The following is a 27355-nucleotide window of genomic DNA, read 5'->3' as shown; positions in this document are numbered from 1 at the left end:
CAATGTGAAAACTCGGGACAATAAACTCAAATAATGGCCTCATTAACAAAGTGACATTAAAGTTGAACACTTTAAAAAGGGGCAACTTAGAACAGAGGTGTACTGTAATAGGAGTTGGCACACCATTAGCCTCTCTAATTGCTTGCTGCTTACCTGCGTGTTGACTTTCTACGGGGCATGAACAAGAATGTCCAGCTCCCTCTGAAAGTAAACGTTTCCAGTTGCTCTACTCAAAAAATAAATTGTTTTGGTCTTCCAGCCAAAGTGGATACTTTCATAGTGCACCACATTATATTCCAAGTGCCATGTTCTTCCTCACTCAACAAATCCATCTACATTCCTCTACAGCCCCTTTGTGCACCCCTCACAGCTTATATTCCTGCCTAAATTATTACCAAACTTATTACACTCAAATGCTTAATTTAAGCCATCAATACAGATTTTAAGTAGCTAATGTCTAAGAACTGATACTTGTAGTATCTGTCAATTACTTGAAAATGTTCCGTTTATTCCTACATTCCATTTTCAGTCCATTAACTAAACATCATTCCATACTAACCCAATACAGTCAAGCTACAAGTCCTAGTTTTGAATTATAACTTCTTGTGAGGTACCTTGTTGAATGCATTTTGAAAATCCATATACACATATCCATTGGCTTCCCCTTAAGTGTTTTACTAGTTGTTTCCTTTGAAAAAAAAAAGCATAATTCCATATTGATCTTGCTTAACATGATCATCGTATATGTGCCCTAATAAGAAACTAAGACTCTACATCAGACTATCTAATATAATTCATTGTTTTATCATTATTAGCAGAATTACGTTTGTAAACTTCTGATCTTTGGAAACAGTTGTAATTTCGGCAATTCTGAAATGTCAAAACTAAATGCATCAATTTCTCTGCAGCTACATCCAGTATTATTCATTCACTCTCTTATTCTGATATCTTTAAATTTTCTTCTTTTTGCCAGGCTTCTTGCATCCCATTGTTTCTGGAAAGCTTTTACTATATCCTACTGCAAATCGACAAGAGTGAAGGATGCAATAAGAGATCGAAGGAAAGCGAAATAGTGTCAATAGTCAGATCGGCCATGAGCAAGTGTTGTCCCTGCTCCCATTTTGTACTTTCTTACAAGTATTAAGGATTGTTAAATGTCATTGTCAATTCATTATTCAAAACTACAATTTCACCTATCTTTGCCTCTAATGGTTCTATATTTAAATTCTGTACTCACTTCCCAAATGCATACTTAAAAACACATTGTAAATATTTACTTTCCTCTGGTTTCCTCATTTTCTTTCCTCATTAATTCCTTGATCCTCCATATTGGAGTTCTACACCTTTTTGAATCCTCTGGTTTACTTCTCATTTTAGCAAATGCTTTAGATGTTAGTTACTGCTTATCTACTATCATATGTTTTCATGCATTTTGCCAATCTACTTCAGCAAACTCACCCCTCATACATAGATTGTTTTATTTTGATTTATGATCCCTCTTTTGGAAGAACTAAGTTAATGTTAAATTCAATACATAATTCTATCATATTACGGGTCATTCTTTCCTACAGACCCCTATACTACAGGATATTTCAGTAACATTTTCTCAGTAGAGAAAACTTGATTTAATATAGTCTGTTCTCTAATTAGTTCTTCGTGTTTTAGAAACCAGTGATAGAGAAACTCGTACATACATTCAGTTGACTAATTTTCCACATTAATGTTGCAGATTTGGTTTGCTCTGTTTTTATGAGGTTCCAAGTCTCCCACAATTGCTGTATTTTCCTCAGTAAATCAGCCTTTAATTTTTCTGTCTGTACTCTTGCCTTACACTACATTGCATGAATATATTATGGCGGGGGGAGCTCATAAACACATTCCACCATCATTTGTTACCCTTTACGAATATACTCAGTTGCATACATTCTTCTATTCTTAGTTCCAAACTGATTCTCCTAATAGGAGCTGAATAATGTCTCCATGCCTTGGTCCAATTATCCTTGTTCTGCCTTTTATTTTCACAATTCAATCACAGGATGCAGGCATCACTGACACAACTAGTATTTATCATCCATTCATAATTGCCTTTGCAGAAATAGGGATTATTTCTTAAATCATTTCAGTAATGTGGTGAAGGTAGCCCCATTGTCACTCTACCTTCCGTTGTATCTATTTGTTACAACCGAATAGGTGTTCTGAAATTGTTCAGCAACAATTAGAAGTCAACTACAATCTGCTATGTACAATTTATTTCCTAAAAGGCGCATTAATGAATCAGATTGATTTTTTACAACAATCTGGCAGTGCCATGGCCCACCAATTAATCCTCACACTTTTTCACCTTTTTTTTAAAATAATCGAAGTTAAATTCCTCCACTGGATAATTTAAACCTATGGCACTGGATAATTGGTCCAAAGTTCTGGATTACCAGGCCAGTAACATAACCACTATGCCACTATATCACAGCTATTCCCAGCTCACCAATAACTGCTGGTAAGCCCAGGGTTTCAGCAAAGAGCATGGGGCTGGGTTCAAGAGATGGAAAGGGAGGGTTAAAGTCGGGTATAACATTAAGGTTGGAGGTGTTTCCGATGAATTCACAGACCCCAAAGGAGGATCACCGCATCCTTTGTCCAAGGCAAGCTAACTGAGCTAAAGGTGCGGCAAAATACTGGTGGGGCTGGATGAGATTCTTACATGAGTATTAATTGGCAAGTCAAGTGTTCCAATCCAGACAGGCTGTTCAACATGGCCCCCCACCACTCCCCTGCCAATCCTGCTATCAGGTTTCAGACCCAAATGGGCAGGCAGTTAGGGAATGGAAAGGCTATCCACTGGGTTTTACATACTGCCTACCTTCAAAGCCTACAGCAGGGGAAACATAACTCCAACCCCATATAACTGAATTCCACTGTGTCATTCTTCAGAAACAGGTATCATCCCTTTTTTGTTTGAAGGTAAGCACATAAATTCTGGCTCTCTCAACCTCAAAATTAGCATCACCTATGAGAAGCTCAGTATGAATGCCTTCTTTCATGACTGGAAAACAAACATAAACAGCTGCTGGCTTTCATTGTTTATTATGTGGAAATGCAAACTGCCCTCTTCATAGAGATCCTATTGTTAACTTCGGAAGCCCTTTTGCAATGGCTTTGCTCTCAGTACAGATGTATTTCGTATACACATTTTCTTACTTCATAGCCTTCAACTTGTGCCAGTCACTTGCTTCAGCTTTCAGTGGCATGATAACTTCAGTTGATGTGCATGGTGCTTCCAGTGACTTCTAAGCTACAAATAATTTCTCACTGTACTTCGGACGGCATACATGAACCTTCTTTGCCTGTAACTGATCAATCAGTTATTTCTTTTCACTTCTGTAAAATTTCAGTAAGTGTTCACCCAAGCGATTTTGGACATTATGACTGTCACTCAAGAACTAAAGTAACATTTCCAGTGCTGAAAGAAGCATTAACGTTTCCACTTCATGCTCAACATTTGCACCAACCTCCAATGAATGTATGAAAATATGCCTATAAAAAACAAATTTAATTCAGTCTGCTTTTGTAGGAACTGTGTAACTATGTTGTAGTTTGTCACCAGTTTATTTTATTTCACAACAATTGTTTAAAATTTCCATTTTTGCTAAATCTTAAGATTTTACAATTAACTTAACGGATATTTCTATAGTTTTACACCCTCCTTCAAAACATTGTTATTTAGTAACTTCGTACTTTTGTCTAAGCTGACACATGGAGCTCACATTCCCTGAATAATCCAACTGTGCTGCTGTTCACTGGTTTGAAATTGCGGCAGCTGTTTAAGGCTCTTTTCACATTGTCTCAGTAATCCTTTGATTTCCATTTCAAGGAGGAGCTTTTAAGTGACACTTTGCTATTTTCTGCCAGGTCACCTCCTGTTGATTAAATCCTATTCTCAATTAAAGCAAATGATTAGAAAATGCAGTCAATAGCACGGCAGCTTATAGATTTGGCCTTATCCACTGGTTCGCCACAATCTAAGTCAACATTTCTGCATTATACCAAGCGGGTCTTGCACTATCTGAGGTGCTGTCGCAGATGAAGCATTAAACTGGCCTGTGAATAAGTGAAAGATCCTATAGGCAGCGTTTTTCCATCCCTTTAACAATGTGAGTAATGGCGAGAAATTTGGGAAAAGATAGAAAGATTTTAAAGAAGTCTGCGTTCTTAATGTTGAGGAAACAAGCCCGACTTTGCCCTTAAGGTTTTGAAAGCTACGTGAGCCTCGCTAATAAGTGGCAAACAGCTCATTTCCATGGATTTGCCTCTCAATAATAGCTAATCTCACCTTATTTAACTGCAGTTTGTGATTCTCACATGCATTGGTGAGAAACTAGATGGTGCGACAATTCTTACCATGAAAGACACAGTAGTTCCTGGCACCTCCACAAAGGGCAACATCAGCAAAACATCTCCACTACTAACTGTAAGACACTTCACTACTGCACTTTGGACCTCACTGATATCTTACATGATAACAGTCCTGCCAGGTTGCTCTCTGCCCAGGGACACACACGCACCTCCTGCATCTGCCCAGGATGCATCTCAGGTTTCTGTGCTTGTATTCTTAGTGCTCACTCATTTGTGCTTACTTGTACATTCCCAGCATCTCTGTCTTGCCTTGACTTTAATCACAGACAGGAAGGTAGGTACTGCATCTCAATTAGACACATTTAAGAGAGACTGCAGCAGCAAGTCCCTTTGGAAAGTGGAGGATGACTGGGGAAAACCTGAAATTGCAACCTACATAGACAATTTAGACTTGAACATTAAGGTTGATCAGTAAGTTCACGGATGATGCAAAATTCGTTTGAGGGAGGTAAACAGTGAAGAAGATAGCCTTAGGTTACAAGAGGATATAGATGAGCTGGTCAGATGCGCAGTTCTGCAACAAATGGAATTCAATCCAAATAAATGAGTGATGATGCATTTGGACTGGGAAAACAAAACAAAGGAATTCATGATGAGGGATAGGATGTCAGGAAGCACCGGGAGTCAGCGCAAGCCCACCAGTCCCGTAAGGTATTAGTGTGGGTAATTAAAGGGTTAAAAGTGGCATATGGGGTAGCCCAGTCAAAGAATTTAAGACCAGAGAGAATATGTTGGAATTGTATACAATGTTGGTTAGGTCATGGCTACAGAACTGTATGCAGTTTTGGAACCCACATGATAGGAGGGATGTGATCACACTGGAGACAGAGCACAGGAACATGGCCTGAGCTGGAGAGTTTTAGTTATGAAAAGAGATTGAATAGACTGGAGCTGTTTTCCTTGGAACAGAGCAGCCTGAGCGCGGACACCAATGAGATGTATAAAATTATGAGGGACACAGATAGGGTATATAGAAAGGAATCTTTCCTTTGTTACAGAGATCAGTAACCAATGGATTTAAGGGAAAGGGTGGGAGGTTTAGAGGGGATATCAGCAAAGAATTTTTCACCAGAGGGTGGTGAGAATCTGGAATTCACTGCCTGTAAGTATGGTAGAGGCAGAGACCCTCCTAACATTGAAGTAATAGTTGGATGTGCATTGTGATGCCAGGGCCAGCTAATGGAAAATGGGATTAGAAAAGTTAGGTTAAAATTGTATCAGAAATAATAGGTCTAGGCCTGAAACGTCAGCTTTTGTTCTCCTAAGATGCTGCTTGGCCTGCTGTGTTCATCCAGCTCCACACTTTGTTATCTTAGAAAAGTTAGGTGCTTGTTTTTGAACAGCACTGCCTTGAACGGCTGTGGGGTCATTTTCTCTGCTGTAGCCTTTGATGACCCTAGATTACAGTCCTCAATGTCATTTTCTTCAGATGATCGAACTACAATGAAGTCACATACAGAGGATGACCTAGGGCACAATAGCAGAACCGTGATGCAACAGCATTTCTGCCCCGAAGGGGTGGGTGTCCATCTGTCCCAGGGGCCATCAAGATAACAGCAACATTTAATTTTTACATAGCTGGCTCATTCCAGGAATCCACTGGGAGGCCTATGTGGGATCTCCCAGTCCTCAAGCCACAAATGTGCTAAGGATGGTAGAAATGCAGTTTACGCAAGATCATAACTTATCATTTATTTTTCCTGTGACAAGGTCAGTACTACAGCCCAAGCAGGGGGGTTTTCCAACATCACTGGCTTCCCCAGGGACCAGGGGGCTTTCAAGCATATACGTCACGTTGTGAGCTTCATATTAAAACATCACTAAGCTCATTAGCAGTAAAGGGTTCATATCAGCCAATGTCCAACTCATCTATCACTATCCCTGCTACATCTTAGAGGCCTGTGCCAAATGTCCTGAAAGCTAACATGATGCCCCTGTTCTTGATACCTCTCAACTTCCTGCCTTTTTGCAAGAGCCAAATACCATACATGAGTGGCTGCAGGGAGACAACGCTACCCTCTCCAACATGAGTTCTGACTCCGTTCCGAAATCTACTGATGTTGAGGTAGAATGCAGATAGGATGCAATACCCTTTTTGTGGAACAGCCAACTGGATTCCTCAAGATGAGGCTCCAATGCTTGAATCACGCGGGAGGAGCCTTGCAGTATACTCTGGGTGGAGTGTCCTGCATAATCCTGACAACTGGAGCAGGTAAAGAGGGGTGTTCAGGAAGCTGAGGAGCTGGAAGAGTGGTAACAGTCTTCCAAGGAAGAAAACAAGGACAGAGACCAGGAGAATCTTCACTTCAGCATCATTGTAGGGCAACAAGTCAGACAGAAAGTAATTCATACCGAACTCCAAGAGATTGAAGCTATCATTCAATTAATTTAGATAGTATGTTGTTGCAGCCCCTGTGTCACAGCAAAAGCAAATGTGGTTTCTTTGTTTGGTGTTCCTTTGCCTTTCCTGTTTGGCAAAGACATTACTGTTAAAAACTTGTTCAACATGTTGTGACTTATAATAGATGTGCGCACATTCAAGCAGGTTAACATTGTATGATCGGATGGGTGTCAGGGAGAGCACTGCAGTCTTTTCAGACAGCATTACAATGTTGCATAGCATAAAGGAATATTAACTAATCAAGCTTGAGTCATGTATCTGAAAACTATCTACTGAATCGATCGATGACCTTTAAAAGTTTGAAAGGCATGCTAATGCAGATCCTTTTGACCTCCTTACCATTGTTCAACCTTTGGTGAGTGATGTCATACAGACTGTGAAATTTATTTTTTTATATATCATTTATGTTTAATTTTGAATTAGTGGCAGATGGATTTCCATGTGTGTCTGAAGAGCGTAAAGGTTCACTTGCAGGCACTTCTGCCGCAATGATGACTTCTATTAAACAACTTGCAGGAATAGCTTGTAGAACTAAAGGAGAGTTTATGACTGAGCAATGTAAACAGTTGAACATTAAGGGTTTGGTTTAAAAAAAATCCACAGCCAGGTCTCTGTCACAGAAACAGGGTGGAACTTTATTTTCTAGGCCATATCTTTAATGACAATGGCTGCAAAGCACAGTGCAAAAGGCAGTTCCTGGCTTGCAGTATTTGAAGTGGTGTGTAGCTGCACTTCAAATCTGCCACCTGCGGCATGAACATCGCAAGATACCAGCATTGGCAAGCACTTTGATCTCTGCTGCCAATTGACTGAACATGGATTCAGGAGCAGAGCCCAGAAGCATCACTATTGAAATGAGCAGTGGACATTTGGGTGAGAAAATATGGGCCATGGTAGGAACCCTCTATGCAACAACCTAAAACTAATACTTCCACGTAAGATGGGGAAATGCAGCCCCTTGGCACTATGTGAAGAACAAGTTAGTTATACCCAGTGTCCTAGTCAATATTAGCAACAAACAAACATCACAATAGATCAGAGATAATAGGAACTGCAGATGTTGGAGAATCCAAGACAACAAGGTGTGGAGCTGGATGAACACAGCAGGCCAAGCAGCATCTTAGGAGGAGGAAAGCTGGCGTTTTGGACTTAGACCCTTCATCACAATAGATCGTCTGGTCTTTGATTCAGCACGGTTTGTGTGGGCTTGTGCCCAAACTGGCAGCTGCATTTTCTAAATGACAATAGTCACAATATTTCAAAGTGCTTCCCTGGCTGTGAAACACTCTTGGGATGTCCCAAGTTCAAGAAAGATGCAAATTTGTTCTTATCATTCAAAATTTGATTAGATAAGTGAATTTGGGAAATAAAAATCACAGTTAACATATCAGGTCTCGTGACCCCTTCTTCAGAACTGGACCTGAAATGTTAACTCCAATTTTTCTTCACAGATGCTGCCAGACCTGCTGAGCTTTTCCAGAAACTTTTGTTTTTGTTCCTGATTTACAGCTTCCGCAGTTCTTTCAGTTTTTATTTAGATTTGTGAAATAGTTCTATCAAAACAGGATGGACAAGTGTAATTTGAACAATTTGTTAGAATGCAGGGCAAATGATAAAAGGGCATTAGCCAATTTGAATGGCTTTCCAGCATATTGTCACTTGTTTATTTTCATGGCCTGTTTATTAATGGCATCTCTCCCTGACGGCTAGAATTGCTGTTAGCCTAATGGTCTTAATTGTGTTTAACCAAGTTCTGCTGCAATGTTTTGTTTCCATTGAGTTATTGAACATCCCATTAGATCAACCTGGCAATTTTCCCAGAAATTAGCCTTCAAGACACTGTATATTTGGAAAAACATTCACAGCAATGGATATATCTATTGAGTAATATATGTAATGCAATGCCACAAAATTAATATATACCTCTATATCAGTTGGATTAGACTGATTGAATTGTGCACTCTCTTTTAGATTATTCACTTGGTGAAGGAGAAGATCACAATACAATCTCAGTTCGGAGACCTTCTTTTTCAGGGATTCAGTGTTTTCACTTATTTCTTTCAAAAAAAAGAAAATTAATATTAGTTGCTTTCCCCTGAACATTTTTAATGGCCAACTGGTTTGTGTTATCAATCACATGTTTTTCAAGATAAGTTGTTTAAAATACAAATAGATGACGGAGAATCTTGTAAAACTAATTTCAATTACTTCTTGCAACAACAGTTCACCAATTTTCTAAAATATATTTTCACAATCATAGCAATTTTTCAGCCGTTGCTCAGAAGTGGTTATTCTTTTTGTGAAGAAAAACCTCAGATAGTATTGGCAGATTATTCGTTCACAGGGGGTTATGAAAACTCAAGTCAATCTATTCCTTACTCAGCATCAACAAAGGTAAACTTCATTAGGGAGAAAAGAGAGCCTGGAGTATTATTGTAGAAGCCACCTGCATGATGCCTGACCTTTTCAGAAACCAGAATTGGACAGAAGTGTTCTCAATCTTAACTGCCCAACACAATCACACATTATATCTTTATCTCATATATCCAGATAAATTTAACAGAACAGATAAAATAAATCATCCAAAAATGAAAAAGCAGGCTTCATAAGGCATGGCTGATAGAGACACCTTGAAACCATTAATTAGTATCTGCACTTTAGAGTGAATAATCCCACTCAATTGTATGTAGTGGAAAAATAAGGGATCATATTCCATCCCCAGTAAAGCTGGATGTTTGTAAAAAAATTTTGTAGCAAAATAAAAATGTCTCTACTTTTAAAAAAAGTTGCATTAACAGTATTAGGTAGAGCTGTGTCATTTTAAATTTGAGCACAACAACTCAAAAACAACATGAGTATAAACTCAGGAAAACATCTTTGTCAGGACTCAATTTTTATTCAAACCTCAGCAAAGGTTGTGCTATGATATGATGAGGACTTTATTCCACTAGACATTCCAAGAATTGACACAAATACATGTTGCATGAGGAACCACAAGCTTTCACTTGCATAGATTGTATGGTCATTATCGCAATGCTGTTTGTGGGGGCTTCTCATACAAAAACTGGTTGCTACATTTCCGAGATAACACTGTGATTACGCTTAAATATACTTAATTGGCTACAAGTGTCCTGACACCGCCACAGGTTGTGAAAAGGACCATATAAATCGAAATCTTTTTACTCCTTTTTACTTCAAAATTCAATATAGAGAGTGTAAGACCAAATGAAGAGGTATTGCAGGTAGATAGGGGGTTAAGGAGCAAAGATAAACGTAGCATAATACTTTGAGATTGAAAATGAGCCTGCTTAGAACTGGTATTATCAGAAATTCCTCAAATTACAGAATCATGAGCCAAATTACTCAAATTTGGGGTAGAAGGTCATGAGAAAGGAACAAAAGTGGAGGAAGATAAAGGGGAAAGGTAAGAGTAACTCACCACAGTCTTACTAGGGCAGCTCTCTGGGTAATTAGAGGGACAGGAGGGAAAGAAAAGGGGGGAAAAGAAAAGTAGAAGGAGAGAAAGAAAAGAAGGAGGCGGCTCAGTGGTTAGTACTGCTGCCTCACAGCTCCAGGGACCCGGCTTCGATTCCACCCATGGGCGACTGTCTGTGTGGAGTTTGCACTCCGTGTCTACGGGTAGAATTCCTCCGGGTGCTCCAGTTTCCTTCCACAGTCCAAAGATGTGCAGGCTAGGCAGATTGGCCAGGCTGAACTGTCCGTAGAGTTCAGGGATGTGTACATTAGGTGGGTTACGGGGGGATGGGTCTGGGTGCAATGCTCTGAGGGTCGGTGTGGACTTGTTGGGCCAAAGGGCCTGTTTCCACACTGTAGGGATTCAATGATGGTTCTATGATGAGGAGGAGGGAAAGAAAGGAAAGAGAGAGATAACTGGTGGTAGTTTAACCCAAGAGACACAAGTGAGGGGAGAAATTGACAAGGAGCGTTCTTCATGGTAAACACAGCCACATTTCTGGTGTTGGTCTGCATCACCAACCAGCTGCAAGCTGTGCATACAACCAAACTTAAAGAGGACATTTCAAAAATAATTTTAAACAAAAAAGCAATATTACATCTTAATCTATGCAGCATTCAAAACAAGATTAATGAATTGTTAGCACAAATACAAATCAACATGTATGACCCAACAGTCAGAGACAAGGCTGCAACCTGTGAATTGAAGAATATTTGACAAAACATAGGAAAGAAAGCTAGAAAAAGGCAGTGGGTTGTTGTGGTAGAAAAACAGGTATACTGGGTAGGCGATCCAGACTATTGAAACTTGCTCTGCTATTCAGTTGGATCACAGCTGATCATCTGCTCGAAGGTCACTTTCTTGTTCTATTTCCATATCACTTGGTAATATTAGGCTCGAAAAATCCATCAAAATATGCTCATCTATTGAGTTTCCACAACCTTTTGGGGCAGAAAATTCCAAAGATTCAACACCCGCAAGTAAAGAAATTCTTCCACATTTCTGTCCTAACTAGTCTGACAATAAACGTTGAGAATAAATGCCTCGTTCTGGGCTTGCCCAGCAACAGAAACATGCTACCAACCTTCCACCATGTCACGCCCTGTAAGAATTTTGACAGTTTCAATAAATCATCTCTCATTCTTCACAAAGCAGACTGTTCAGTATCAGCTTAACAGAACAGGATGTAGAATCAGCAGGCCCAGCAGCATCTCAGGAGCACAAAAGCTGACGTTTCGGGCCTAGACCCTTCATCAGAGAGGGGGATGGGGAGAGGGAACTGGAATAAATAGGGAGAGAGGGGGAGGCGGACCGAAGATGGAGACAAAGAAGATAGGTGGAGAGGAGAGTATAGGTGGGGAGGGGATAGGTCAGTCCAGGAAAGACGGACAGGTCAAGGAGGTGGGATGAGGTTAGTAGGTAGGAGATGGAGGTGCGGCTTGGGGTGGGAGGAAGGGATGGGTGAGAGGAAGAACAGGTTAGGGAGGAAGAGACAGGTTGGACTGGTTTTGGGATGCAGTGGGTGGAAAGGAAGAGCTGGGCTGGTTGTGTGGTGCGGTGGGGGGAGGGGGCGAACTGGACTGGTTTAGGGATGCAGTGGGGGAAGGGGAGATTTTGAAGCTGGTGAAGTCCACATTGATACCATTGGGCTGCAGGGTTCCCAAGCGGAATATGAGTTGCTGTTCCTGCAACCTTCGGGTGGCATCATTGTGGCACTGCAGGAGGCCCATGATGGACATGTCATCTAAAGAATGGGAGGGGGAGGGGAAATGGTTTGCAACTGGGAGGTGCAGTTGTTTATTGCGAACCGAGCGGAGGTGTTCTGCAAAGCGGTCCCCAAGCCTCCGCTTGGTTTCCCCAATGTAGAGGTAGCCACACCGAGTACAGTGGATGCAGTATACCACATTGGTAGATGTGCAGGTGAACCTCTGCTTAATGTGGAAAGTCATCTTGGGGCCTGGGATAGGGGTGAGGGAGGAGGTGTGGGGGCAAGTGTAGCATTTCCTGCAGTTGCAGGGGAAGGTGCCGGATATGGTGGGGTTGGAGGGCAGTGTGGAGCAAACAAGGGAGTCACGGAGAGAGTGGTCTCTCCAGAAAGCAGACAGGGGTGGGGATGGAAAAATGTCTTGGGTGGTGGGGTCGGATTGTAGATGGCGGAAGTGTCGGAGGATGATGCGTTGTATCCGGAGGTTGGTGGGGTGGTGTGAGAGAACGAGGGGATCCTCTTGGGGCAGTTGTGGCGGGGGCGGGGTGTGAGGGATGTGTTGCGGGAAATGCGGGAGACACGGTCAAGGGCGTTCTCGACCACTGTGGGGGGAAAGTTGGGTCCTTGAAGAACTTGGACATCTGCGATGTGCGGGAGTGGAATGCCTCATCGTGGGAGCAGATGCGGCGGAGGCAGAGGAATTGGGAATAGGGGATGGAATTTTTGCAGGAGGGTGGGTGGGAGGAGGTGTATTCTAGGTAGCTGTGGGAGTTGGTGGGCTTGAAATGGACATCAGTTACAAGCTGGTTGCCTGAGATGGAGACTGAGAGATCCAGGAAGGTGAGGGATGTGCTGGAGATGGTCCAGGTGAACTGTAGAATCAGTTTGGGTACAGATAAATGAAAGGAAAAATAAGAGGTTACATGTGGAAGCAGTTTACAGGCTCCGTAATAGTAGCTACACTGACTAATGGTGGTCATAAGATTGATCAGATTTTAAATAGCAACGAAAAGTTACTAAAAGCAAAGGCAGGAAAGGTGGGGTAAGAAAGCAAGATAGTTTTTTAAGGTTCTGAGCCAAAGTCGATAGCCTTAATAATTAAACTGATCCACCCAGTAAAGATGTTGAGTCTTCTATATTTTGAATAGCAATTAACTTATTACCGACAGCTATATATTTACATGAGGTACTTGAGACAGGTCTGTTGCCAAAGGCTGGGTAAGAAATCCTTATCTTGTAATCTGACATCACAGTGGTTGATGTCACTTGCATTCTAACCCTCAAACATGTTTATACTATGGCTAGCTAGTGATACAAAAACATAGTAATAGCTTCTGCAAATATTTAAATAGGAAGAGTAACTGAATCTGGTGTGACAGAATGAGTCTAGGGAATTAATAATGGAAAATAGATATTGTGTGTATGACTGCATAATCACTAACAACAGGGAAATGTACAGGAAAAACTACTAGACGTAAAGGGTGACAATCCTCAAGATCAGATGGACTGTAGTGTAGATTCTTGAAATAAATGGCTGCAGAGATAGCAACTGCTTTGGTTCAAATCTTCCAAATTGTTTTTGATTCTGGAATAATGCCACCAATGCAAAACAGCATGTATCAGCATGCACAAAAAATGTATCTCTCCTGTTCAAGGAGAGCAGGAAATTACTGTTCAGTTAATCGAACAACTGCCATACAGCTATTGCTGGAATCCATTATTAAATGAGGTTACAATAGAAGATCAAAGGACAGAAAGTCTTGGCAAGCTGAAGGAACATCTCATTAAACTCTGTGGACTGGTGCTATTGAACTATGGTTCCCAGATTTTTCCTTCCACCTGCAAGACCGATTTAAATCTGTCCATACATAAGTGGAAAGGGTTTTAAAATGGGGATAGAGATTTAGACACTATAGCCACATGTTGATAATACATACCTACTTATTTATGTTTACATATTGCTTATTTGCAATAAATGGTACTTGCTGTTAAGTACAGGAATAAGAACAAAGAACAGAGGAAACTATGGCACACGAACAGGCCCTTCGGCCCTCCAGGCCTGCGCCAATCGAGATCCTCTGTCTAAACCTGTCATCTATTTTCTAAGGGTCGGTATTCCTTTGCTCCCTGCCCATCCATGTACCTGTCAAGATACATCTTAAAAGACACTATCGTGTCTGTGTCTATCACCTCCGCTGGCAACGCGTTCCAGGCACCCACCACCCTCTGTGTAAAGAACTTTCATACATATCCCCCTTAAACTTTCTTCCTCTCACTTCAAACTCACGGCCCCTAGTAATTGAGTCCCCCACTCTGGGAAAAAGCTTCTTGCTATCCACCTTGTCTATACCCCCCACAATTTTGTAGACCTCAATCAGGTCCCCCCCCTCAATCTCCGTCTTTCTAATGAAAATAATCCTAATCTACTCAACCTTTCTTCATAGCTAGTGCCCTCCATACCAGGCAACATCCTGGTGCACCTCCTCTGCACCCTCTCCAAAGCATCCACATCCTTTTGGTAATGTGGCGACCAGAACTGCACGCAGCACTCTAAACGTGGCCGAACCAAAGTCTTTTGCAACTGCAACATGACCTGCCAACTTGTACAAAAATACCCCGTCCGATGAAGGAAAGCATGCCGTATGCCTTCCTGACCACTCTAATGACCTGCTTTGCCACCTTCAGAGAACAATGGACGTAAACACCCAGATCTCTCTGTACATCAACTTTCCCCATCATTTTTCCATTTACTGTATAGTTCGGTCTTGAATTAGATCTTCCAAAATGCATCACCTCACATTTGAATCTAGTCAGTGTTTTCTGCTAACTTGATTCCAGCAGACAATTAAATTGGGAACTTTGTAGGCTTTGATCAAATTGTTTCTGGTGACCCTGGGGTGTAATGATGTTTGAGAATTAATGCACTTTCTCAAGTGGGTCATGATAAAGCAGAGTGAAATACAATAAAAGGAAGTTTCACTGCAGTAGTATAAGCACAGAGAAAATACATTGAGAGCTGTGTGCAGTTTTTCTCACCCCATATATATTTATTAGCATTAGAAACAGTTCACTCAACTCATTCCTCTGATGAAAAGTTGAACAGTTTCAAAGTACACCCAATGGAATTTAGAAGAATGATAGATGATTTTTCAATGACATAAAAAAATCAAGAAGATACTGGATAATGTTGGTAACTGAAAGGAACGTTCCTCTTGTGACAGAAATTACAACTAGTTGGAACAGTTTAAGGATAGGCAATATCCATTTTAAGGCTGAGATGAACAGAATATTTTTCTTGCTAAAGGTCATCAGTCTGTGAAATGCTGTTCCCCACAATGCAGTGGAGGTTGGGTTGCTGAATTTATTTAAAGCAGAGTTACAGTTTTGGTTAACAACAGAGTCAAAGATTAAAAGGGTACTGACTGGAAAATAAAGTGAAGGCCACAACCCATTCGTCATGACCTTACTGAATGGCAGAACAGGTTGGAAGGGACAAATAGTTTAACTCCAACTCCAAAGTGATATGTTCCTTTGCTCCTTTTCAAAGCTGTAACAATAAAATAAAATGACAAATATCCAATTTTCTTCTGCTGCTCAAACACAAAGAACAGCTCCTGTCCAAGAATGTCACTGAATAAACTATGTAAATTGTATAAACCTGAAGTATCCAATCAAAAGCAAACATTTGTACAAATTTCCCAATTCTCTCCCCAAACCACATGCTAGGTTTGCACTGAGCACAACCTCTTGTTAAAAGTGTAAACAAGGAACCACCACATAGGGCTTCACAAAATCTTTATTTTCTGCATTCAGCAGCTCATTATTTTTTTCCTCAAGTGTTCCTAGTGTCACCTTCACAATGAAGTACTTCTTTTAACAAATTCATATACAGACAGCAGCACGCTGCAGGGGTTGTATGATTCTAGGAGCAGGAAATATAAACTGTACCACCATGACTCTCCACTTCAGACAGCATCCTTTCAAATTCCTTTTGTGCAATTTACACTCTCCTGAAGTAAAACAAAAATAGTAGTTGGGTTCTAAAAGTGAAAATAAAACTTACCTTTCTCCTTCTTCGTCCTACTGTCTGTCAGACAAGCTTTGGATGATCCCAAGGCGACAAGCCACCTCTGTCTCTCAGCAGCATTTGCAGCTTTCAGATAGAAGTGTTGTTCCCCTGGAATGATCAGCTCCATTCTTGTATTGTCACTATTATGCACTGTGGATGAAAGAAATGGATAATAACATCCCCAGCAGAAGGGGGCAAGTTGTTAGTGATGATAAGGCGGTGAAGAGAAAGCTATAAAGAGCATGAGCAGACCAATTAACTCCAAAGTCTGCCACTCATATCAAAGGTAAACCTAAACCAAAAATTTCAGGTTATTTTACTTACGACCTTTGCTCGCACAAAGCAAAAGCATTCATCTACAGTCTTCTATTTCTGATCCATTTGCAATGATCAGCAAGATTTTAAATTATTTAGAATTCATCTACATGCAACGAATTAAAACTGGATTCTCAGTCTCAGATTTTTGTGCAGTCAGGTCAAGTCAAAAAGTTTTAAAAAACGGTGGACAGGACTTATTTTTGAAGTTGTTGGTCCCCTGATCATTTCTGGCAAATTTTTGCCAGCTGAGGGCCAGGGCACATGTAGCCAGACCACACATAGTACACTGACCTTTGCTGACTCCATTGCAGGGAAGCATTTCAAATACCGCTCTATTTTGATGGGGTTCAGGCCCATTTTGTTAGTAGCCTTACTTCATGGCAAATCAGAGAAATTGAGAACCATGGGGAAACCCTAGTCTAGAGTCAGGAATCAGGAATCAAAAGAAAAACCGCCATTCTACATTCAATGGAAACACTGCCTCTCTTGCCTTCTCATGAAGCTCTCAATGACGAATTTAATTTTGTGAAAACACACAGACATTGAAAATATTCCACAAAGAGAAAAAGGTTATTCAGTCTAATAAACATGTTGAACTAACAAAGCAAGTACTCCGTACAAGCTATGCCTACAGTGCCTAGGCAGCTCACTAGCCACTCTTGGAGTACAGCCAAGCAATCATAAAGAAGCCATCTGGGGGAAAATTGATGTTTATCCATCTGCTCAACATTCAGTAATCGGATAGCCTTAAATATGAATGCCTGCCTGAGCTCCAAGGATGGCAACGGACTTAGCACTGTTGGCGATTGTGCCACAGCTTGCAGTGCTGAGCAAACACTGGTGGATTGTCATCTTCATTCTCTTGTAATAACTTAATCTTCCTCTGGAGATTTATTTTCAATGTCAAAGTGTTTACTTACAGGGAATTAAGAGACATAAAGTTATTAACACTGTGTGTGGTGGTGCGTATTCACATTTTTAAGAAATTGCAAGATAAACAATTTTATTTTCAGAGATTTTCAAAGTCTCTTTGCATTTAGCGTCTGCTTCTGGAATAGAGGTTGGTTATATTTGCAAATGGCTCATTGGTTCTGACTATCAAAGATACTAGAAGAATGAGTATACACAATGCATGGGGAAAGGGGAGATATGAAGGGACTTGCAGATGTGAAAGGAGTGCCAAATATGACAGCATGGATTGAACATTGTGGCAGTTATGTGTAGGATGAGACCTTGAAAACCTAACGGTCAAGATTATAACTAGGCTAATATCCCAGTAAATAGGTACAAATTCTAACCTGCCAACCTTGCCACTTGCCCATCTCCATTGCTGTCTCAGATCTGGCTCTGGAGACAGCTAGCAGGTCTTCAACCCATGCCTGCCTCCACAATGTGAAAACGAGTAGCACAGCTCCTCCAAGATGGAGAATGGATCATGGGATCAGGAAAATCCTGGCTCCTAATATCTGTCTCCACTTTATTAATGCAGCCAGGTCCATCTTCATGGAGATGCATTGACGTGCCAAAATGTTCACTGTCTGGTTGTTCCTAAAAGTGGATCACCGGGCTCTTGTGTTGTAAAAACATGAAATGGACGGGGACAGTCCATGGATTGGCAGTATTTTGTGTTTCCTGTTACCTGGCTTTAAGAATACTGTTGATAAATTAAATGCAGGATCTGCATCTAGGTACTAAAAGCCCAAGGGTCAATGTTGGACCACATAGATTCTTCTCAATGACTGAAATAGATTCATAGTCAGAAATATTCCCAATTTTAACTTTCGTGGCACTGTAGAGTTGTTGACAAACAAACTGCTCTGGTATTCGAAAACATTCTTGCAATACAAGTGGTCTGGATTCCAGCACAGCAGTTATATTGGATCTTACCATTGAAACAGATCAGAAATAGAGGTCACACGGGAAAAGTTGAGTGAAGACGCATGATTATTTATAAAAACAAAATCCATGTACTGCCTCAACCCACATATCAACTGCTTGGTGTTTCAGGAGAAAAGTCAGCTTCATTCACTGGGATTGAAAGGTACCAACATAAATTGAGAGATAGTAAGAACTGCCAATGCTGGAGTCAAAGATAACACAGTGTGGAATTGCAGGAACACAGCAAGCCAGGCAGCAACAGAGGAGCAGGAAAGCTGACATTTCGAGTTGGGACCCTTCTTCAGAAATGGCTAAAGAAGGGTCCCGACGCGAAACATCAGCTTTCCTGCTCCTCTGTTGCTGCCTCGCCTGCTGTGTTCCTCCAGCTCCAACATAAACTGGCTGTATTTGCTGTTGAAGCTTACAGAAAAGAATAATGAAATGGAGCACAAAACAAAACAAAGTAAATACAGTTGTGGTATAAATTAGTCAACAAGGATGGAGCATTTACAAACAAAAATATATTTTTAAAATTACATGACTGAAACTATATAGCTGATGAAACAACATCAGAAACAAAAGGTGTATCATTCTGTATGACATTTCTATCCGAAGTCCAGTGTCTCATTGTGCCTTTTCAAAACTGACTAAGCATTACACCCAAATTTTTTTTTGCCCCTCTGTCAGAAACTGATCGTTCTGCTGATATTACACCTTTAAAACCCCTAGAAGTTCATATAAAGAAGATGCCTCACTTGTTATTAGCATTCTTTTCACAATTTTGGTACGTAATCTACTCAAAGTCAATATGATGAAAACTGTAATTATAATTAGAATCCATTCTTCACACAGGTAAATGCATCAAACTACCATTACAAAACAGCATCCTTAATCAAATCCTTCATTCCATTGGCATAATTCAATTTAAATATTGAATTGTCATCTTAAGTGCAATAATTTTAAGTTATATTGCTTCAACAAGTCATTTTCAGTTATAGTCATTGGAACTCATACTTAATGTTACCATTCATCACATTCCTTCTAGGTATAACCCATATTTTGAACTACAAACTCCAGAAATGTACTGTTTTCACTGTTTAACTTAGTACTTAAAAAAAACTTAAATTTAATTAAAGCCATGCAAAGCTCATACTAAATAACAAAAGAAACTAAAAGCAAGAATTTTTAAATGTCAAGTTTAACTTACAGTTAAAAGTCTTTTTTGAGTCCAATTTTCTAATTATTCCAAACCAGTGCTGAGGAAATCAAAGTTGAAGGTCAAAGATATTAAGAAAGACCTTATACTTTACCTTGTATTTCACACACTGCCATCTTAATGCTGCCTTTGCAGCCCTTCCATGTGTCCTCTTGTGAATCATAATAAGACAAAATTCCACCAGCAAGAATAAACCAGCGTGGCTGCCATCCTGTACAAAAACATTAATTATATCACACTATTAAACTATTGAACAGCATAAACATACGTTTCTAAAAACACAAACTGAGACTATTTAGTCAATAATTTCAGAGTTATCCAAAATTTTCAGTGAATTTATTTCTGCCAATGATTTCTTCAATAATTAAGCAAAAGGAAAACTCCGTCTTCAATCCAACATTGACATCTTTCTTTTCAGGCTTGAACTTCAAATTTAGGAATAGCATTTATATCTCTGAAAGATCCCTTTAAGTCTCAATCTTTTTGTGGTATCTAAATAACAGTCTCCGGTATCTTGCCTATCAAAAATTGTATTGAAGATAATGTTCAGCCAAGAGAATGCAAACTAAAGTATCAGTCTAGAACCTACTAGCAGCGTTAAAGAAGTTTTCACCATTGTCTGAAGTTGCTTCACAGACTGATCAGTAGGGAGTTTGACTAAACTGCCATCTAATCTAGTGCAGTGCCCTCTACAGGGTGTCTGTGACATTACGAGCACAGCCAACAACTGCAAGGCTCTTCAACTAGACTAAAGTACCCTCGCTAAAACATGCACACTACCAGTCAGGAAATAAAAATTAGATTTAAATCATGCACAAATAGTGAAATAAAAATTAAACATGCAGGTGAGGCTAAAGGGAGATATACAAGAGGGTAAGAAATGAACTATTAAAAATCAGGAACAAAAACAAAGTTGCTGGAAAAGCTCACCAGGTCTGGCAGCATCTGTGAATTCAAAATCAAGTTAACGTTTCAGGTCCAGTGACCCTTCCTCAGAACTGGACATGAAATGTTAACTCTGATTTTGAATTCACAGATGCTGTCAGACTTGCTGAGCTTTTCCAGCAACTTTGTTTTTACTCCCGATTTACAGCATCCGCAGTTCTTTTGGTTTTTATTAACTATTAAAAATCCTTGGTATTAAATTTCTTCTCAGGGAATAAGACTCCACACATGCAACGTTAAATTTACAGAGTCAAAGTTGTTATTTGGCAATAATTATTGCTTATTACAATGTCAAAATGTTCCTCACTCCAAAGCGCCGCTCTTAACTTTCACAGCCAGCTTTAGTGCAGTACAGGTAAGCAAGCATTACAAGTTCAGACCAATAAAGTGATCTCAATGCAAAGTTTAGTGAGGAGTGTAACAGTACACCCTATGGACATACAAAGTATTTCTGACACCAATTTACAATGAGCAGTACATATGAAGGTGCATCAAATTGCTGTGAGGTATAGTCACGAGTAATGAGAAGAACCAACAGCATCATCATTTTTAAAACTGGTGTCAATGCTTTCGATTGAAATATGCCAAATTATGCCTATTTAGATTATGCATCATTGAAAATTTGTGTTATTGCAAATAGAAATAGTCAGTTGTGTCTTTCCTGCACAAGGTAGTTGAGATATGAAGGAAAACAATTTTTCCTTCGGCCAAATTAATATTCAAAATAAAACTCCATTCTCACAAGGATCAAAATGAGCTACTATTAACTTGATGATAAAGAGGAAATCAGACAGATTCTTGCCTTTATGAATACTGCTCAGCTCTCATCAATGGTGGATAACACCACATTTCATCAATTGAAGCATCAAGTTCAACCTTAAACTTCAACCGAGAAGAAAAAAATGCAAACAGCAATAGTGGTTGTGGTAACTCCTCAAATGTTGCCCAGCTTTGTAATCTAGCAAACGTTAGGCATAATACCAATCAGTTCAGTTGGTGTCTCTGCACAGATGCACAATCAGAGATTCCCCATAGCTCAGAAAGAGGTCACTTGGCCCTTGAGACTGCACCAACTGTCTGAAGGGCACCCCACCCTATCCCCGAAATCCCACATTTACCACATCTAATCCTCCTAGCCCGCGCATTCCGGCACGCTACCAGGCAATTTAGCATAGCCAATCCACCTCACCTGCACATCTTTAAACTTTGGGAGGCAAGCCACACAGACACAGGGAAAACGTGCAAATGCTACACAGTTTCCCAACAGTGGAATCAAACCTGGGTCCCTGGCATTATAAGGAAGTAGTGCTAACCATTGTGCCACCCAAATCACATAGCCACAAGTGTAGTAAAACAGTCCTTGAACTCTACAAAACAAAAAAAATCTGGAATGCAAAGCTGCATAAAATTCTTTTAAAAAGCCAGCAGAATACACTTCTACAAGCATAAAGCTGAATTGCCACTGGAAATTTCATTTTGCATCAGTAGCAGGTAAAATATTCTGTCAACTATTAGTAACTAGCAGAAAACATTCTTTTGGGGGAAGTACATGTAGCATTCAGGTTTGGCGTCAAATATATAATGTGAATTTTTTTTCAGCCTTTAAACCCTGCAGAGTACCAAAATTTTTATACATTCATATTAGCATTTGATTTTGTGACTCATGATACACCGCAGGAGATTCTTCTAAACAATGGATGCCCTGATAGAATTGTAAATATGGTCTGATAGTTTCCTGTTGACATGATGGCCCGATTAACAGATCTAGCTGGCCTTTAGGATTAACAGATTAGTGTCATGTATCATCGCCATTTATATGGTAACAGTGTTTAGTATTAAGCACTAAAGTGTTCTTGTCCCAATGCTGCTGAAAATACATATACTCTGATACTGCTCAAGGTATTTCAGAATGGTGATAGGTGCACATACATCAACTAATGTGTAGGTAGTGGCATCCTCAACTTTCCAAGGGTGCATATAAAAATAATAGTAATGTAGATCACTGATAATTTTTGCCAATAATTTTGCAGTTTTTGCTGAAATAATAACCACTTATTAAATAGCATTTTTAACACAGTAAAACAAGCCAAGGCATTTTAGAGGGGTGTTATCATAAGATGTGGCACCAAACTTCATTTAGAAATGTTCAGAAAGGTGAGCAAAAGCTTGGTTACAGCAGTATTTTCAAAGGAGAGGGGAACAACACAGATTGAGTGACTGATTGATTTATTTTATATTCAAATAGACTGAAACACAGGGATAGTGAGAAGTGCCAATGCTGGAGAATCTGAGAGAACAAGGTGTAGAGCTGAATGAACACAGCAGGCCGAGGAGCATCAGAGGGGCAGGAAAGCTGACGTTTTGGGTCTGGACACTTCTTCAGAAAAAATACGGGTTCAGGTTCGAAACATCAGCTTTTCTGCCATTTGATGCTGCTTGGCCTGCTGTGTTCATCTAGCTCTACACCTTGTTATATGTGAAATACAGAGAAAAGCTTTGTTTACAAGCAGATCACAGTAAGCAAAGGAGGTACAGATCAAAAAGACTTAAAGCCATACAGGTTACATTGCAGGTAACATTATTTGAGGCTACGGTCCATTCAACAGTTTAATAATGGCAAGAAAGCTGTTCCTGAACCTACTTGTGCATGTGTTCGGATTTCTGCACCTTCTGCCTGACAGAAGAAGTTGTAGGAGGTCATTACTGGGGTGTGATGGGTCTTTGATGATATTGGCTGCCTTTCAACAGCAGTGAGCCATGTAATTAGAGTCCACGAATGAAAGGTTGGCTTCCGTGATGGTCTGGGCTGTGCACACCACCTTCTGTAGTTTCTAACAGTCCTGAGCAGAGCAGTTGCCGCACCAGGCTGTTGTGCACCTGGACAGTATGCCCTAATTGTGTATCTGTAGAAGTTGGTAAGGGACCTTTTGGATATGCCAGATTTCCTGAGCCTCCTGAGGAAGGAGAGGTGTTGTCGTGCCTTCTTGACGGTTGCATTTACGTTAGAAGTCCAGGACAGGTCGTCAGTTATCGTCACTTCAAGGAACTTGATCCTCTTCACTCTCCTAACCTCAGTTCTGTTGATGGAGATGGGGGCGTGCTCTTCCTTTCTTTCTGAATGCTTTAGGGAGGGAATTCCAGACTTATCGTTTGGGTAACGGAATGCACAGAGCCAATGAAAGTGCCGGAATTAGAGAAACAAGAGATTTTATAGGGTTGTAATAAAGAAGTAGCTTGCAGGCATAAATTGGGGCATGGTATTGTAAAAACTGAAGTATTGTCAACCACCACATTGTCCAGTATATTCAGCTGTTATCCAACTGCTTTGCTCAGGTGGCACAGTATTTTAGACTTACAATCAACTTAAAAAACACTGAAGTCACGGTCCAAGCTACACCTGCTCCCTCAGACACATTCTCTCTGATTACAGTTAATAATCCACCACTTTAGACTACAAGTACATTTTGCGATCATGGTAAGTGTTCTCTCACAAAACATCACAATCAATGTCAACATCACACAATGGATTGGAAAGACCTGCTTGCCTTTGTGAAGCGTATGCAAATTATCCAGCAGGAAAAATGAGATGCTCTGCCAGAAATGTTATTATAACCCGATTACACTTAGCACCTTCTAAATTGATGATAAGGCTGCATCTGCCCTTGTTGACACATCTGGAAACTTAAACATTCCCACTGGTGCTGTCTATAACATACCACTGGTATTGAGTGGAAAGACAAGATATCTCACACTAATGTCCTCAAGTCTTTAGTGTAACTGTTATTCAAAACACAATCCAGTTGCATTTATCAGAATACGTTGTTCACATGGGCGATTAAAGAATTTCCTGAGTAACTTCCCAAGCTAGCTGGAGTACGAATACCACAAGAGACATGAGGCAGAAAAATAATACAACATCATCATCTGTACCCTTAAAAGGTACATACATGGATACAAAAACTGTAGCTGTCTACCAGGCCAGTTTAAATAACTTAGTAATTAATTTTCCTGTAACAAAATCAAAGTGCTGGAGAAACGCAGCAAGTTTGGCATTTTTGCTTTTAGCTGAGTGAACAAATCATTTTCCAGCTTCAAGACAATAAAATGTGAGGCTGGATGAACACAGCAGGCCAAGCAGCATCTCAGGAGCACAAAAGCTGACGTTTCGGGCCTAGACCCTTCATCAGAGAGGGGGATGGGGTGAGGGTTCTGGAATAAATAGGGAGAGAGGGGGAGGCGGACCGAAGATGGAGAGTAAAGAAGATATGTGGAGAGAGTATAGGTGGGGAGGTAGGGAGGGGATAAGTCAGTCCAGGGAAGACGGACAGGTCAAGGAGGTCCAGCCTCACATTTTATTATCTTGGAATTCTCCAGCATCTGCAGTTCCCATTATCTCTGATACTATTTTCCTGCTTCACATGGCTTTCAGTGTGATGTGAATCCTGGGGCAGGCTTTTCTCTCATCAGTATATCCATAATAACTGAGGCCACATTTAATACAGAAATCTGTCCATAGCTACATGGGCAAACATCCAAGTCTAGAGTGATTAGGTGCAGGTTGCAGGAACCAAAGCCAAGGCTCATCAAAATAAAACAAAGAACTGAGGGTGCTGGAAATCTGAAACAAAAAATATAAACTGATGGAGAAACTTTGCAGATCTAGCAGCATATGAGGACAGAAAATACAGTAAGTATTTAAACTGCAGTGAGCTTCTATTGGGCTAAATCAGTGTCACTGGACTCAAGATGTGAACTCTAGTTTCTCTCCAGATATGCTGCCAAACCTGTTGAGTCTCTCCAGCATTTCCTGTTTTTGCTCAGGCTCATTGATCTATAGAGGGGAATTGCTGGAAGTTAATAAACTATGGAGCCAACCTGCACAAACTTCAAGTAGCCTTCAGGTGCTTGTGTAGACAAAACTCCCTAATCCACCAAAACGTTAGTCTGCAAGTCTGACTGGATCTGAGTTGGAACAATTCTAACCCAGTAATGGATACACCTCTACAGGCCCCCAGCGAGTCAGCGTGATTTGTTGATTATCAGCATTTCACTGGGCCACTCTGGTCCTATTTGGGAGATATTAGGATACTGAGAGAGCCACAGAAGTTAACTCGGTTCCAAGTTTCTCCAGTCCAACATGTTGGGAGAAACCATCTGACCCCAAACATATTCCACCCAACAGCTCAATCCACCTTGATGCTTAAATGCAATGGTATATATAATCAAGATTATTAATGAGCAATTGCTTAAACTAATACCTCAGATGAACGGCTTTAACAAAGCGAATGCTCACTGTTAGATTAATCCTTCTGCAGAGTTATCAGTGACAGGCACATCAAGCTGTGGCCATGAAAACTTTACAATAATCCATTTGCAGCTTGCTCCTGAATCTCTCAGGTGAGTCAGAAAAACTGAAATGTAAAATGAATTTCCTGAGAATACAGATCATGAAAGGACAAGAATAGACTAAAAGTACTGTTTGAATAAATCACTGGTATGAAGCTGTCTCTTACCAAAACTACTGTTGTATAGTATTTAACAGTCTGGAAATAATTCACTTCAGTATGATTGAAATTTATTAGAATGCAAGACCAAGCTTAACAAATGTGCCAAATGAAACATTGGACTTCCTACTTTATGTGTTTACCTACAAGAGGCTGAAATTCTGAGATGACATAGAACAAACTTCCATGTTTTTAAAATCAGCCACACTGATTCATTGATGGCACCTGACAAAGAGTTGCGGGTGTGTGTAAACAGACACACACATAGTTCTCTCCTGAACAGCAGATTTCAAGTGGCACTCAGGTAATGTCAATGGAATGGTATCAGAATAAAACTGGAACTATTCAGATTGGTGGATGCACTATGACACAAGCCAAGTCCATTATTGTATATTGCAAACTATACTTCAGTATGAAAAAACAATTCAATTGACTCCAAACAAAATAAGTAAATAGAAGACCACCTACATTTTATACACTAACTAAAATTAATTTGTGAATCAGTCTCATATTATTGAAATATAATTTAAAAGAAATCTACAGCATAATTACTGTCAAAGTCAGACACATAATGCTGATGAAGTGGAGCATGGGAAATTCTTTCAATAGTTTCCACCGCTTCAGTTTTTTTAAGCATGCGTGATATTTCCAGTCTTATTAAATTGAAATGATGTGCTAATAAAAAGGACCAAGTTCAACATACTTGTTTAAAGCACGCGCATTGCGAGATGGTGAAATCCAGCCTCTACCAAAAAAAAATCTACTGAAGCCTTCTTATTGAAATACGTCCTCAAATGACTTTTAGTGTCAAACGAATGCCAAAATGATTAGGTCGAACGTGACAACAGCAGCTTTGCTTGCCACCTTGTGACCTAGATACCTCACTACAGACTCCGAATGCTGGCTACAGCTTACTCGGAGCAGTTCATACTAAAACCTATTCACACCGCCTTCAGGTTCAAGCCGAGACCCCTAATAAAACGTATTTCAATTAAAAAATACAATCACATTAAGTCCAACTGTTGTATTTATGAGGCCCTACCGCGATCTCAGGAAGCCTGTCAACTGGACGAAGAAAAACATCGCTTTGGTCACTAACGCAACGAGCTGACAGGAGCACTCAACACACACCCCACCCTGCTTTGTAAGGCAAAAAGCAAAGGCAAAAATCAAAGCCGAACACAAAGTCAAATCCGACGCTTGAAATAAAAGACAGCGAATTACCACTAAGATAATTGGTCCATTTATAAAGCATCCCTTCCATGGTAAGTGGACAGATCCCCCGCCATTCACTTGCCAACTAACTCACTCACAATACCATTCCCACTCCATTGAAACACTCGGCAACAATTCAGAACGGGCCGAACGCAACCCGGAACAGACCGGTGTGCGCGGGGAGGTGGAGCCGCATGACGAGAATGATTGGCAGCTCAA

The 27355-nt window shown here is 40.3% G+C and overlaps 1 protein-coding gene across 5 annotated transcripts in view; it reads right to left on the bottom strand.

Annotated features, from left to right (window-relative positions):
- The window catches only part of plekha8 (pleckstrin homology domain containing, family A (phosphoinositide binding specific) member 8), a 68142-nt gene extending 40827 nt beyond the window's left edge, over window positions 1-27315 (bottom strand). For 4 of the 5 annotated variants that reach the window (XM_048561506.1, XM_048561517.1, XM_048561535.1 and 1 more), the window contains exons 1-4: window positions 27146-27315; window positions 19567-19683; window positions 16055-16210; window positions 8735-8868 (exon numbers count right to left, since the gene is read on the bottom strand). In XM_048561506.1, the coding sequence (XP_048417463.1) occupies window positions 8735-8868; window positions 16055-16210; window positions 19567-19683; window positions 27146-27185 (447 nt within the window). In that variant the 5' untranslated portion in view covers window positions 27186-27315. Of the gene's footprint in view, window positions 1-8734; window positions 8869-16054; window positions 16211-19566; window positions 19684-25675; window positions 25695-27145 lie in introns of those variants that run through there. The other variant, XM_048561525.1, reaches the window with a different exon arrangement.
- Window positions 27316-27355: the final 40 nt, after the last annotated feature.

Source organism: Stegostoma tigrinum, chromosome 2 (genome assembly GCF_030684315.1).
Source record: "Stegostoma tigrinum isolate sSteTig4 chromosome 2, sSteTig4.hap1, whole genome shotgun sequence".
Taxonomy (NCBI): domain Eukaryota; kingdom Metazoa; phylum Chordata; class Chondrichthyes; order Orectolobiformes; family Stegostomatidae; genus Stegostoma; species Stegostoma tigrinum.
This window is presented reverse-complemented; position numbering and strand designations above follow the sequence as displayed.